Source organism: Siniperca chuatsi, linkage group LG15, assembly GCF_020085105.1.
Source record: "Siniperca chuatsi isolate FFG_IHB_CAS linkage group LG15, ASM2008510v1, whole genome shotgun sequence".
Taxonomy (NCBI): Eukaryota; Metazoa; Chordata; class Actinopteri; order Centrarchiformes; family Sinipercidae; genus Siniperca; species Siniperca chuatsi.
Genome location: NC_058056.1, coordinates 20,995,588 through 21,007,904, shown reverse-complemented (window position 1 = coordinate 21,007,904; position 12,317 = coordinate 20,995,588). Strand labels below are relative to the sequence as shown.

The following is a 12,317-nucleotide window of genomic DNA, read 5'->3' as shown; positions in this document are numbered from 1 at the left end:
TCTCTTTCTCAACATTTCTCACCCACTTCGCTGTCTTCCTCCACTTTTTTTCTGTTACCAGGCCACAAACTAGGCTGCCTCTTTGGAAAAAAAAGTGTTTCCCATGTTTTAAAACCAACATGAAACAGTTTTTTATTCATGGTGCAGATCTCTGGCATGAAACCCAGCTGGTTTTTCAGGAGACCTAATTTTCCTCAGAGAGGTCTGGTCCAACTTTAGTTAGATACACGTGACATTTCAACTTTCCTTTTGAGATCTGTTGCCAAAATTGGATTTTACAAGATAACATCTCTCTGTACGTCACCACTTGAAAGTGGTCGTCATGCATATCATGTAGTGGTATTTATTTAAAGCTGTGTGTACGCTAACCTGCTCTCTTTTTCCATCTCCCGGCTTTGCAGCGCTTTAAATTTGAATCTTAGTGTGAGCTTGGTAAGGCATTTTATTTGGAGATAGTGGTGTGCTGTGATTGTGGTGTTTGCAGATGAGAGTATTGTGCTGCCAAATACATCAGCATAACTGGATGATAAAAAATTTAATTTAAAGATACTGTAAATATAGCAGTAGCCTGTAATATGCAATAAAGTGACACCTCTTTTTTTTCTCTGAAGGCTGTTTTTCTACCTTTTCTACTTAATTATATAATTTGTAAGGAGATAGGCAAAGATGGGATTAAGTGGGTGACGATGTTTTGGATTATGACCTGCAATTCACAGCAGTATATGTAATTCATCTTAGCCTAAGCAGACCCTCCTTTTCTTTGCCTTCTGATATATCTGGAGCTCTTTTGCCACCTTTTCTAACCCCAAAGCCTTGTTTTATTCTTCCTTCCTAACTCTCTGTTTTGACCTGATGAATTTGGCCTGCATTTTCTATACAAGAATGAAATCTATATTTTGCTTTTCCTCTTTCATTGTTAGATTGTTTGTACATTTTTTTTTCTCAGAGAGGGAAGCATACTCTGACTGGTTTAGAGGAAACTGCATCTACAACAAGGACAAAAGCCTCAGAGAGACACACACATGCACATACACACATGCATGTACAGCGGCCTGCTGATGACAACCGCCTTCCTCTTAATGGAGGTGTTTAGTCTGTCCCCTGTGTGTTTTGAGGTGACCAACCAGCCTGAATGCTTACTGTGGATCTGGCCCAGTCACTTTATCTCCAGGCTGTTTTGCTCCTGTTTCATTTGATCCTGGAGTACATTTCCATTCCCACAATGCAACCTGCCTCTTACCTCAACTACTTTGTTTGGCCAGAAATACCTCCCAATGCTGCAGGGTGCTGCAAACTGGGAAAGTAGGTTGTGGCAGAGGGCCATTATGCCTATTTAAACAGCCAGAGTACAATGGCACAACAATCATACTGACTTAATTTGGGTTGACAGTAATGACAAACAACAGGATTGTTTTAATGTTGCCTACCATGGCCGGTCTAGACAAACTCATATACAATGTTCTAATTCTCTCAAGAGGTTGAAATAAGTTTATGCTTCCTCTTGTGGTTTTGTTCAGAGGTCATTTAAAGTATTATGCAGACTTTTAATAAAAACAGTTCAGAGATGAAGCGCACAGTTGAAGTGAAGTTTCTGCTCTTTGCGCCAAGCCTGGAGGGACCCTCAGCCTTGTCTTAGCCCCCATAGAGTGAATTTAATAGGGTCAACTTTAACAAGGGCTGTATTGATTCTCTGTGTTGAGGGAGGAGAGGGTGTCTGTGTCTGTTTTTGAATAGGTGGATGAGGACAAGACAGGGGTGGCGCTGTTTTTTGTCTTCATGTGTAAAACTCCATTCAGCTAAGAGGCAGGGGGCAACACTTGGTGGTCTGGACTCAAGGGTTCTGCATGCTTTGACATTTGTTGTCATGTTTCTATTTATTTGGCAACAGTTACATAAGGAACTCACAGTTTCAATTTTCTTTTTAACATAAAATAAAAAAAATAGATTCTACTAATAAAATAATAAAATTCAGGTGTTTTTTTTTCTCGGTTCAGGTTTATGTACAGTATATTGCTTAAATTTCTGTCACAAATGCTGCTTTTTTAGCAAGGTCCTTGGCAATTTTTAAGGCTTAGATCTCTAAGCAGTTAGTCTATTGATCAATTAGTCGATTTACAGAAAATTTATTGGCAACTATTTTGATTTCATTTTTCAAGAAAATAGACGAAACATTCTCTGTTTGCATGTTCTGAAATTTGAGGATTTTATGCTTTTCTTTGTCATGCATGATAATAAACTGAATATCTTTGGGTTTTGAACTGTTGGTCTGATAAAATAAGTCATTTGACATTGTTTTAAACAATTAACCGATATAATCAATAAAATAATCTGCATATTAATCCATATAACCCTTATAATTGTTAGTTGCAGCCCTAGTTCGACTCACAAGTGTTAAATAGATTCCTCTGCATAGGAATAATGATGTTAGATGTCTCTACCACAGTGCCTGTTGGGTGATTTATAAGGTCAATGAGTAAGACAGCTGTTGTGGCAGCACTTTTACTAGTTGCACATGGCTGTTGGCTGCACATGGTTGGCTAAATTACAGAGTAATACTTTAAAATGAAAAATGGTGTTTGTGGGGTTTAGGCCTGAAGCTAACAGTTTTTTCTTTATTGATTAATCTGTATAGGTCTTTTTTGATACTAAGTTTAGTCTGAAAGTTTCCAGAGCCCAAACTGCATCTTCACGTCTTGTTTTATCTAGCCAACAGTCCAAAAGACAGACATTCAATTTACAATGATATAAAACAGAGACAAGCTGAAAATCCTCACATTTGAGAAGCTGGAACCACATAATGTTTTGTATTTTTACATGATATATGACTTAAATCCTAAATCTACTATCAAAATTCTTGTTAATTTTCTATTAACTGAATCATGGGCTTTTCAGCACTAGTAAGCTTGTGAAGGAACAGATGAAATGTAAAATAATTCCAGTAATCTGAATGCAAAAAATGTAACTAATACTTTGCATCTCAGTTAAAAGAAGGGTTACATAGTTGTACTTTTATGGTCTGTAAATGGACTAGAGCTGAAAGAATTAGTTGATAATTCAATTGACAGAAAATTAATCAGTAAAGATTTTAATAATCACTGGTTCAAAAATCACCAAGAAAATCACTGGTTCCAGCTTGTAAATTGTGAATATTCACTGATTATCTTAGTCTTCTGTGATAGTAAATTGAATATCTTTGGGTTTTGGACTGTTGGCCGGACAAAATTGTTGTGGACATTTTTCAGTATTCTGACATTTTTATAGATTAAACAACAAATCGATAAATCGAAAACATTATCTGCAGATTAATCAATAGTTAAAATGATAGTTGTAGCCCTAAAATAGACAAACTGTTGTTTCAACTGCATATTCTGTTGCTCTTGAAAGCAAAGTAACTGAAAACTATCATCTTTACTAAATTCCAGTGACTTATGGTGCTGATTAACATTTCAAGCGGGTAATCAGTATTCTATATTACATTTTAAAACATCTCTGTCTTAACCTTGGATGTTGGTTTACTCACTGGTTTGTGCTTTATCAGTTGGTCACTGTGGTTAGATAAGACGTTGGTCACTGTGTGAGCTTCACTCCACCATATCAGTGTTGTACATTTTACTTTTCTCAGAGAAAACTCAAGGCTGTTGAATATTAACACACAGGGATTCACACACCCCTAAGAACAACCAGATGACCATTGAATCCTTTCAGGGTGCTTTTACAAGGCCTAGGCCTTTCTCAAGCGCTTTCAACCAAGTCCAACCTAAACCTATTCGCACCCTTTTGTAAGCCTAGAGTATACATAGGCTTAGCTCAAGGTTCTCGCTTTGTGGTTGGTAGTCTCACACACGCACGCACGCAAACACGCGCACCAAACACGCGCGCACACACACGCACACACGGGAGGAATGTTGAAATGATTCCTGTGTTTGATCCTTGGAGATCGAGGTAGCTTTGAGAGCATTGCTCCTCTCTCCTCTGTGTACTTACCCACCAGTCCAGGGCTGAGCCCAGGGGCCAGGGGAGGGGACCCCTCACTGATCTCCAGGGTGTGTTATGGTTCTGGGGGGGAATGTGCTGTGTCTCAGGTCTGGTCTAGATCAGGTTGCTAAACCCCCCCCCCAAGGCATGTGTTGCCTTTGGACTGAGCTTTTGGATTGCCGATGAGGCCACATCGAACTCCATCTGATAAAGTTTCCTTTTGCTTTAGTAATGAACAAAGGAAAGATAACAATAGAGAAGACTGATCATTTGTCCATTTGCCCTACCTCTAACCGGTAACACTTGCACACACAGAGTACTATAGGCGCTGCTAACCTATAATAAATGATATTAAATGGAAAACACCCACATTGCTCACCATTCACAATGTGTCGTGTGCAGCAAGGTGTTAAATTAATTATCCGTTCTTATCACAATGCAAGATATTTGACTTTGACACCCATACAAAGATAAGTATCTGCAAATTCTATGCCTCTGTGATGCCATGGAAAAGCAGGTTTGCTGCCACTTTTACACAAGGAATTTAATTTGCTGCTGGCCGTTTGTCAGCTCTGAAAGTGAATAAGGTCTATATTTCTCCACTGGCACAAGTTTTTCCCTCCAGTGTAAGTGGACTATGATTGGTTCTTAGATGTGGTATACTGTTTGACGCTGGTGCCACATAGCTGAAATGATTAGTCGATTAATTGATTGAAAGAAAAATAATAATAATCCTGATAATGTTTACATTTTAAAGATATACATATGCTGTATTGCATTATATTGAGAATTGTTTTCTAATATTCTGTCCACCTGTTCATTCTTAAGCTATTGCAGTTATTATGACAACCTTCAGGAGTGCTCACAACAACCATGCCTGTATTAAAGGTGATGGGTTGATTTGCTGTAATTACTTATTTGTTACTGAAAACATAAAACATATGCACACAAATTTCATGCACTGTCCAGAATGTGTTTCGTAGTAGTTAAACTTCTCATATAAAAATAAGTGGTTGTGATTTAACCTCGTGCTAATAATCTCCAGACTCTCAGATGCAGACACAGAGAGAAGGAAAACAAGAGGCCTAAGTTGATTGTTTTGAGTGGGACTCTCCCGTCTCACCACCGCGCTTTTAGGCAAGGTTTATTTTTCTGATCCAGTCACTTTTCAAAGTCTTTTTACCCTCACATTTGTTTCTCTCACATACACATTTTAAAAGGTTGTTTACCCAGAGTATTAGCTGACCTCCCTGCTTCTTACCCAAACACCTCAGCAGGAAGCAACATTACCTCCCCACCACTGACTCGGTGCCACAGCATTGTGATTGTGAAACCATGGTGTAAATCTACACTCATGTAAAAACATAATGCGATTAAGATCAAGGACATCAGCTTACACTGTAAACACCTCATCAGCCCACAAGAGCACCTACTTTTTTTTAATAAAACATGCTTTCAGATGTGTTTGCTTCCATCGTTAACTTGTATATTTGAACTGATTTTCTTCCTGAATCAGCACCCTTCTTAATTATATAGACATTTTGAAGAAATACGGAGGGAAATCCATGTGTCTGACTCCACCCAGTTATTTATAGACATCTCTTAGTCAGTCTTTCTTTGTGTATTTGTGATTTAGAGTGTGTGTGTGTGTTAATGTTCCTCAGGTGTTCCAGGACCTGGGTGTGTCGGTGCTGTCCGGAGCTTCTGAAGGCTACAATGTGTGTCTGTTTGCTTACGGGCAAACAGGATCTGGGAAGACGTACACCATGATGGGGACACCGGTGAGGAGGACACTGAAATCACTGTGTGGCATTATATACATTTCTGATCTCACCCAGTACATTGGAGGCAATGCAGCTGTTACAAAGTATAAACCCAAACCATGCTGCAATTTGGTCTAAAAAAACATTTTGTTGTGACCCAATTCCTCATGGCAACTGTCAAAATAATGCTACTGTATCCTCACTCTCTGTTTTCTTCTGTGTGATGTCAGGACTCAATTGGCTTGACCCCTCGGATCTGTCAGGTACATCAGTGGATTGTAAATTTCATAGAAGGGAGCACACTGATAATTCAGCCACTTGAGTATCCGGTGTTGTGGTGTAAAGTAAATAGCAGCTCTCCTTTTTTTGCAGGGTCTCTTCAGGTCTGAAGACACTTTTCCTGATGGGCAAAACTCAAGCAGAGTGGAGATCAGGTACTGTTATTGTCTGACTCTGTGTGATTGTCTTTCCCTTTTTAAACAAATTTGCAATTAGGCCTTATCCTTTGAAATTCAAATTAGGTGAACTGTACTTATGGAACAAATATGCTGCAAAGCTGCAGGCAATACAATGCAAATCACAATCTGGATTTTCTTGTCTGTGTTGGAGGCATCCTCAACGTCCACAACTTGTTGAAGGTGATGTTAATTTAACAAAGAAGATGTGGAAAAATGTAGTGTTTTTACGATTCGAAGAATATAATTTGCATAGTGTAGACTGTGTTTCTGGGTCGTTTGGTTGTACCAGCAGTCTGAATCACAGACTATGTAACCATGACTACGACCCGGGTTCAAATAAGCCATTGCCACATGTCATCCCCCTCCTTTGTCTTGCTGTACTGTCAACTTTCCAATAAAGGCAAAATGCCAGAAAGGTAAACTTGGTTGATGAAGATTGGTTATTTCTCACATATTGAGGTAAATGCAGATGATGAACTCACATAAAACAACTCACATGTGTAATAGCACTGTATGTAGGCCTGTGGTATGCATCTCAGTGATGGTATGGATAAAACATAAGACATTAAAGATCTAGTTCTGACATTATCTCAAGTGTGCGTCTTCATAGCAGGATGTTGTCTTATCCGTGCAGCTTCCTGGAGATCTATAACGAGCGTGTGCGAGACCTGCTGAGAGGAGGGGAGCAGAAGAAGAGAGCCTCCCTGAGAGTTAGAGAACACCCTGAGAAAGGACCCTATGTACAAGGTGAGTGTTTGGGCAGCTGCATCTATACTTTGTAAAGAAGTAGACAGCAAAGACATATACTGTATAGTACCTAAGGCTAAACTCAGTTTCAATTTGAAAAGCACCCTTGCTTTGCCATTTCAGTGAGAATCTGTTACATAGGATGCCAATTCTCAACTCTTGGATTTTGCTGCATTTAACACCAAGTGATGTTTTATGTATTTTTATTTACTTTATTAGTTTGCAGTGTAAAAGCGAGACAATTATATATAAAAGCGAGACAATTATATATATATATATATATATATATATATATATATATATATATATATATATATACACACACACATACATGTTCAACAACGTATACGCACATAGACATAATAACCTGTGCAGAAAATCCTAAAATGCAATATTCAAACATGACCCCACAGTTCCAGGTGTAATTTCATGTGTAGATCATTTCTTCTTTTTGTCTTTTTCTGTCTGTTTTACTGATTAAATACTTAACTAGAGGTCTAGAGTCTGCAAATTCTCTAATATTAAAATCTTTGCACAGAAAAAACATTCTTTTAAAAATCTTTCAGCAACCTGATGTTTATTGCATATTTAAATTGTATGGTCTTATGATTAGGTGCTTTCACAGGCTTTAAGCTCTAAGAAAAGTCCAGTGACTATTTCTAAGATGTATACAAACACTCAGCAGTGGATGATATACTAAAAGAATCTGTCTGAAACACTTTGTATTAAGAGAGTGAAGATGAGAGTGGATACCAACGGTTAAATCTTCTGCCTCTACACTCTTGTGCACACTCAGACACATAATTGTGTCAAATTATGGACTTGGATGTGTAACATGGTCTGCAGTATTTTGAGAAATGCTCGTGTCTTGTAAGTTTATTTTATAAGTCACTGTGGTCAGTGGTGGAATTTTATTCCGTTGTGAAGCTTTTGATCTGGTCCGTCCTGGCTCTAATCCAGACTCCTCTTCTAGCTTGTTTTATCTCTCTCTCTCTCTCTCTCTCTCTCTCTCTCTCTCTCTCTCTCTCCTTCTCCTTGTCCTTTCCGCCTCTTTCTTTCTCTCCCTCTCATCCGCCCGCCTCTCTGTGTTTAAAGCCCCACATCCACTCATTGTCTGTATCAGGAGAAATCCCAGTTGACCAGAGGAAGTGAAGTCATTTCCTCGTGGTTCCAAGTAAAACGCTTCACCACACACACAGAGTACATTTAGTACTCCCAGCTTTTACTTCTTCTCCATCAACACGTGTCCATCAAAAAGTGTTTCACTGTCACTCTTATTCTTTTATATATACAATATTTGTATTAAATGTTCATATTAAAACAAGGAATAAGTAACCACATGTTACCATGATGCTCTGTGGAGTCATTTTGGTTGCTAAATGCTGTAGGAAAATGTTACGGATCAAACGTGTTTGATGAGTATTGATGAGACATTTCCTGTTTGTGTCTTCTTCAGATCTCTATCCCTCTGCTTGTTTTCCTCACACAACCCTAACCTTAAAATGCGAATCTATATCCTTCTTACTTTTGATCTCATTCATTTACATGTGTTTTTTGGAGTATTCTATAAAATTAAGTATGTTTTTTCATTTCCAATCAATCATAAAATGTGGATCTTGATACCCAACAATAGACTGCACCACAGCTGCTTCACATGAATTACTTTCCTCTCTCCACAATTAATAAACATTTTGAGGTTCATGTAAAACTTACACTCTCTGTGTATTTGCTCAGCATTTAGTTTCTCTGTTTGTTTCTCTCTAATCAGACCTGTCACAGCATGTGGTCTCAGACTGCAAGCAGGCCATCGACCTTTTGGAGGAAGGAATTGCCAACCGAATCACAGCAGCAACCCACAACCATGATGCCAGCAGCAGATCCCACGCCATCTTCACCATCCAGTACACACAGGTCATCATTTCAGCCTTCCAACCAGCTTATATACAGCTACACTCATCTGTTAATGAGTCAATCTGCTAATAATCATCTTTCAAATTTTTGCCAATTATTGCTCCTTGGATTCTAATGTGCAGTTAATGTTAGTAGTATCTATTTTCAGGTGGAACGTTTATCATTATTTGCAGATTCCAGTCTAATTACTCTTGTCTTTTCTCCACAGGCAATCCTAGAAAATAACCTTCCTTCAGAAACTGTCAGCAAGATTAACCTGGTGGACTTGGCTGGGAGGTAACTTCTGTTGTGTGTTTTCTCAACATATTTTGAGTCAAAGTCGTTGACAGAACTGCCCCCTAGTGGATATTAGTTACTGCCCTGAGAATTTCTAAATTCTCTATTCCACATTTTTTATTGGATAATCTGTGTCTTTTAATCATTGTGAATGACATGAACCTCATGTGTTTATGTTGTGTGTGACAGTGAGCGGGCAGACCCCCACTACTGCAGGGATAGATTGACAGAGGGCTCTAACATCAACAAGTCGCTGGTCACTTTGGGCATCGTCATATCTGCTCTTGGTAAATGTAGATGATTCAATTTGAAGTTCAAGTGATGATGAAGTTATTTTAAATTATATCTAGCATGTACTGCAAATTCCTGTTTTTCCTTCCACAATTCCTCTATCCTTACAGTATTCCCTACTGACTGTAACACTCTCTCCATAGCTCCCTCAACCTTTGTACCTCTTCTTCCCACTGCCTCCACAGCCCAGAACTCCCAGATGTCCAGCAGCTGTCAGAGTATCAACAGCATGGCCTCTGAGGGCGACGGCAGCACGGTGGGTAGCCACAGCAGCTCCCTATCTGGAGGAGGTGGGAGGAGGCACTGCTTCATCCCCTATAGAGACTCCGTTCTAACCTGGCTGCTGAAAGACAGCCTGGGCGGCAACTCTAAGACCATCATGATTGCAAGTAAGTGTAAGAGATGGCAGTATTGTGAAAGGATCAAACTGCTTATATAAACTTTAACCAACAGTTTTGAGTTGGTTGCTGAATGGCATTGCAGTCATGAGCTGTTTTATATCAACATCAAACCCTAAAGGCAAACATGGGAAAAGAATGAGAGAAGAATGAAAGGAATAATTGATAGTAAAAAATAAAAATTTTGGTAGGTTTTTTTTTGTTTTGTTTGTTTTTGATTTGGCCAGAATTTTAATTTATAACATTAAATGAACTAACCTTATCAACAGAATGTGAAGAAGTAACAGTTCTGACGTCAATTTAAAGACGGCTATGTATTGTGTTGCAGAGATATCTACTGAAATTAGCATGCTAATCATCTAGTCTCGGCCCCTCCTGTGTTGTAATATCAATAATCATATGTGATATGTGACATGCTGCCCCCTATTTATTTGGAGTATGAATTCGACAGGTGTAGAGTAGTCTCATTTCTTACATATTGTCCCTTTGTTAGGTCTCTGTAAATAATATAAAGAATACAGTCTAGACCTGCTCTATAGGAAAAGTGCAATGAGATAACATCTGTTATGAATTGGCTCTATCTAAATAAAATTTAATTGAAATGAATTAATGGCAGCCAGCTCTCAAGTTTCTGTTGTTAGTTTCTTGCAAGCATTTGAACTCACCAGTATTGAAGACTTTTCAAAACAGACTGCTCATCTTAGCTGCTGCGTTGTCATAACAAGATAATGTAACTTTGATTAAAAAATAAATATATGTACATTGGTTTCTGAATGTTTGAGAATACCCACTTTATCCCAAGCAAGTCTAGTTAGTTAGTTTTGTTTTTTTGGGTTTTTTTTTGTAATGTACTAAAACGAACCTAATGGCTGGTTGGAAGGTTGGAAAATACATTTAAAAAATAATGGTTCTGCTTTGGAAAATGGTGTGCAGTAATGTGACCACACTGGCAAAACCACTGGTAAGTCTCACTCTTATAATGTACATACTTTTTTCTTGTGATTTGAGTGCTAACATGTGTCGTTGCTTGTGTGTTTTTTGTGTGTTTGTGTTGCAGCGGTCTCACCCTCCGCTAACAGTTACAACGAGACCCTCAGCACCCTGCGCTATGCTGCCCATGCCAGAAATATTGTCAACAAGCCTCGGGTTAATGAGGTCAGTGGCTGTTTTAGAGTTTAGTGACAAGATTTAATGTTTGATCTAAATGTTTTTAGTAGGTTAATGTGTGCTTTGATTTCTGTGCAGGATGCCAATGTTCGGCTGATCAGGGAACTGAGAGAGGAGATTGACAGGCTGAAGAGCATGCTGCTCAGCTTTGAAATGGTATGGTGACCTTTTATCGTTAGAACATGGCGCTATCTCTCCACCCTGCTGAGTTTACCCCCTCTTAGTACTGGAAGGCTTTGAATAAAAGAAATTCCCACATTACACGTTTTTGTAGCAAAGGCTTAATACAGGGCTTTGTGTTTTTTGGTGACAATTTTTATCTGCTGGGTGGTAAAGATTGAATTGCATTGTAATAATTTTCCTTTTGCACAGTATGTTGACTGATCATTTTTTACCCTCTTGACTGACAGCAGCGTAATCCCAGTCCATCCCTGAGCGATGAGAGGGATGGAAATCTTTCTGACATCGTGCTACAGAACGAACTAAAGGTAACACAGGGTCAACACAGATGGTTACATCTGCCTGACAGATACAGTAGTCCTTGGCACATCAAGCCAGTGTGCTTGAATGTTTTTTCCAATGTTTTTCATAAGTTTGACAAAAATTTCACTATTAAGAAATACATGACAACATATAATCAGAAGGCTGGAGACTTTGCGCCCCATAAAGCCTCACAAAAACTTCTCCCTTTAACATCTTTAACCTCACTGATCTATTGATGGATCCATCATCACAAATGTGTGTTGTCCGGCCAAGCATTATTCAAACTGACAGGTCTTGCATTTTAAACTCTAGTGAAGTCACAAGGTTTTAGAATAGGTAGAAAGATAGTGGCAGCTATTGGTATCATCATTATCTCCCTGAACACAGATATTTACCACTCTGGTTTCAACCATCTGTCTTAATTACCTTCCTTCGTCATCTTCAGGTGGAGCAGCTGACGAAGGACTGGTCGGAGAGCTGGAGAGACAAGAAGGAGCTTCTGGAGCAGTACAGTGTGGACATCAACAGGGACCGGGCCGGATTCCTCATCAACTCGGTCCAACCACACCTGGTTACTCTCGATAGAGATGTTCTCAGCACCGGGGTCATCTTCTATCACCTCCGGGTATGATGATAAAAAGGCAAATGGAAGTGTTGTGTCCATAAACAGTGATGATGTTGCATTTTGGAATTATTTAATTGTCCTCCTTGATAAGGTCTTTTTTTTATGAATTTTGTGTAGTGTAAATATTAGAATACATGTTAGTTAGGTATCAGAATTACTAGTATAAGTGTAGGAGTTAATATTAATAATAATAATACATGCTAGTTGTATTGGATGGTATTAA

At 38.7% G+C, this 12,317-nt stretch overlaps 1 protein-coding gene across 2 annotated transcripts in view; it reads left to right on the top strand.

Moving 5' to 3' along the window:
• stard9 (StAR-related lipid transfer (START) domain containing 9) overlaps positions 1-12,317 on the top strand; it is a 43,291-nt gene that overhangs the window by 11,863 nt on the left and 19,111 nt on the right. The window contains exons 4-15 of one of the 2 annotated variants that reach the window (XM_044167176.1): positions 5,640-5,756; positions 5,969-6,001; positions 6,111-6,172; positions 6,831-6,943; positions 8,712-8,854; positions 9,063-9,130; positions 9,320-9,417; positions 9,607-9,810; positions 10,877-10,974; positions 11,065-11,142; positions 11,400-11,474; positions 11,915-12,094. In XM_044167176.1, the coding sequence (XP_044023111.1) occupies positions 5,640-5,756; positions 5,969-6,001; positions 6,111-6,172; positions 6,831-6,943; positions 8,712-8,854; positions 9,063-9,130; positions 9,320-9,417; positions 9,607-9,810; positions 10,877-10,974; positions 11,065-11,142; positions 11,400-11,474; positions 11,915-12,094 (1,269 nt within the window). Of the gene's footprint in view, positions 1-5,639; positions 5,757-5,968; positions 6,002-6,110; positions 6,173-6,830; positions 6,944-8,711; positions 8,855-9,062; positions 9,131-9,319; positions 9,418-9,606; positions 9,811-10,876; positions 10,975-11,064; positions 11,143-11,396; positions 11,475-11,914; positions 12,095-12,317 lie in introns of both variants that reach the window. The other variant, XM_044167175.1, reaches the window with a different exon arrangement.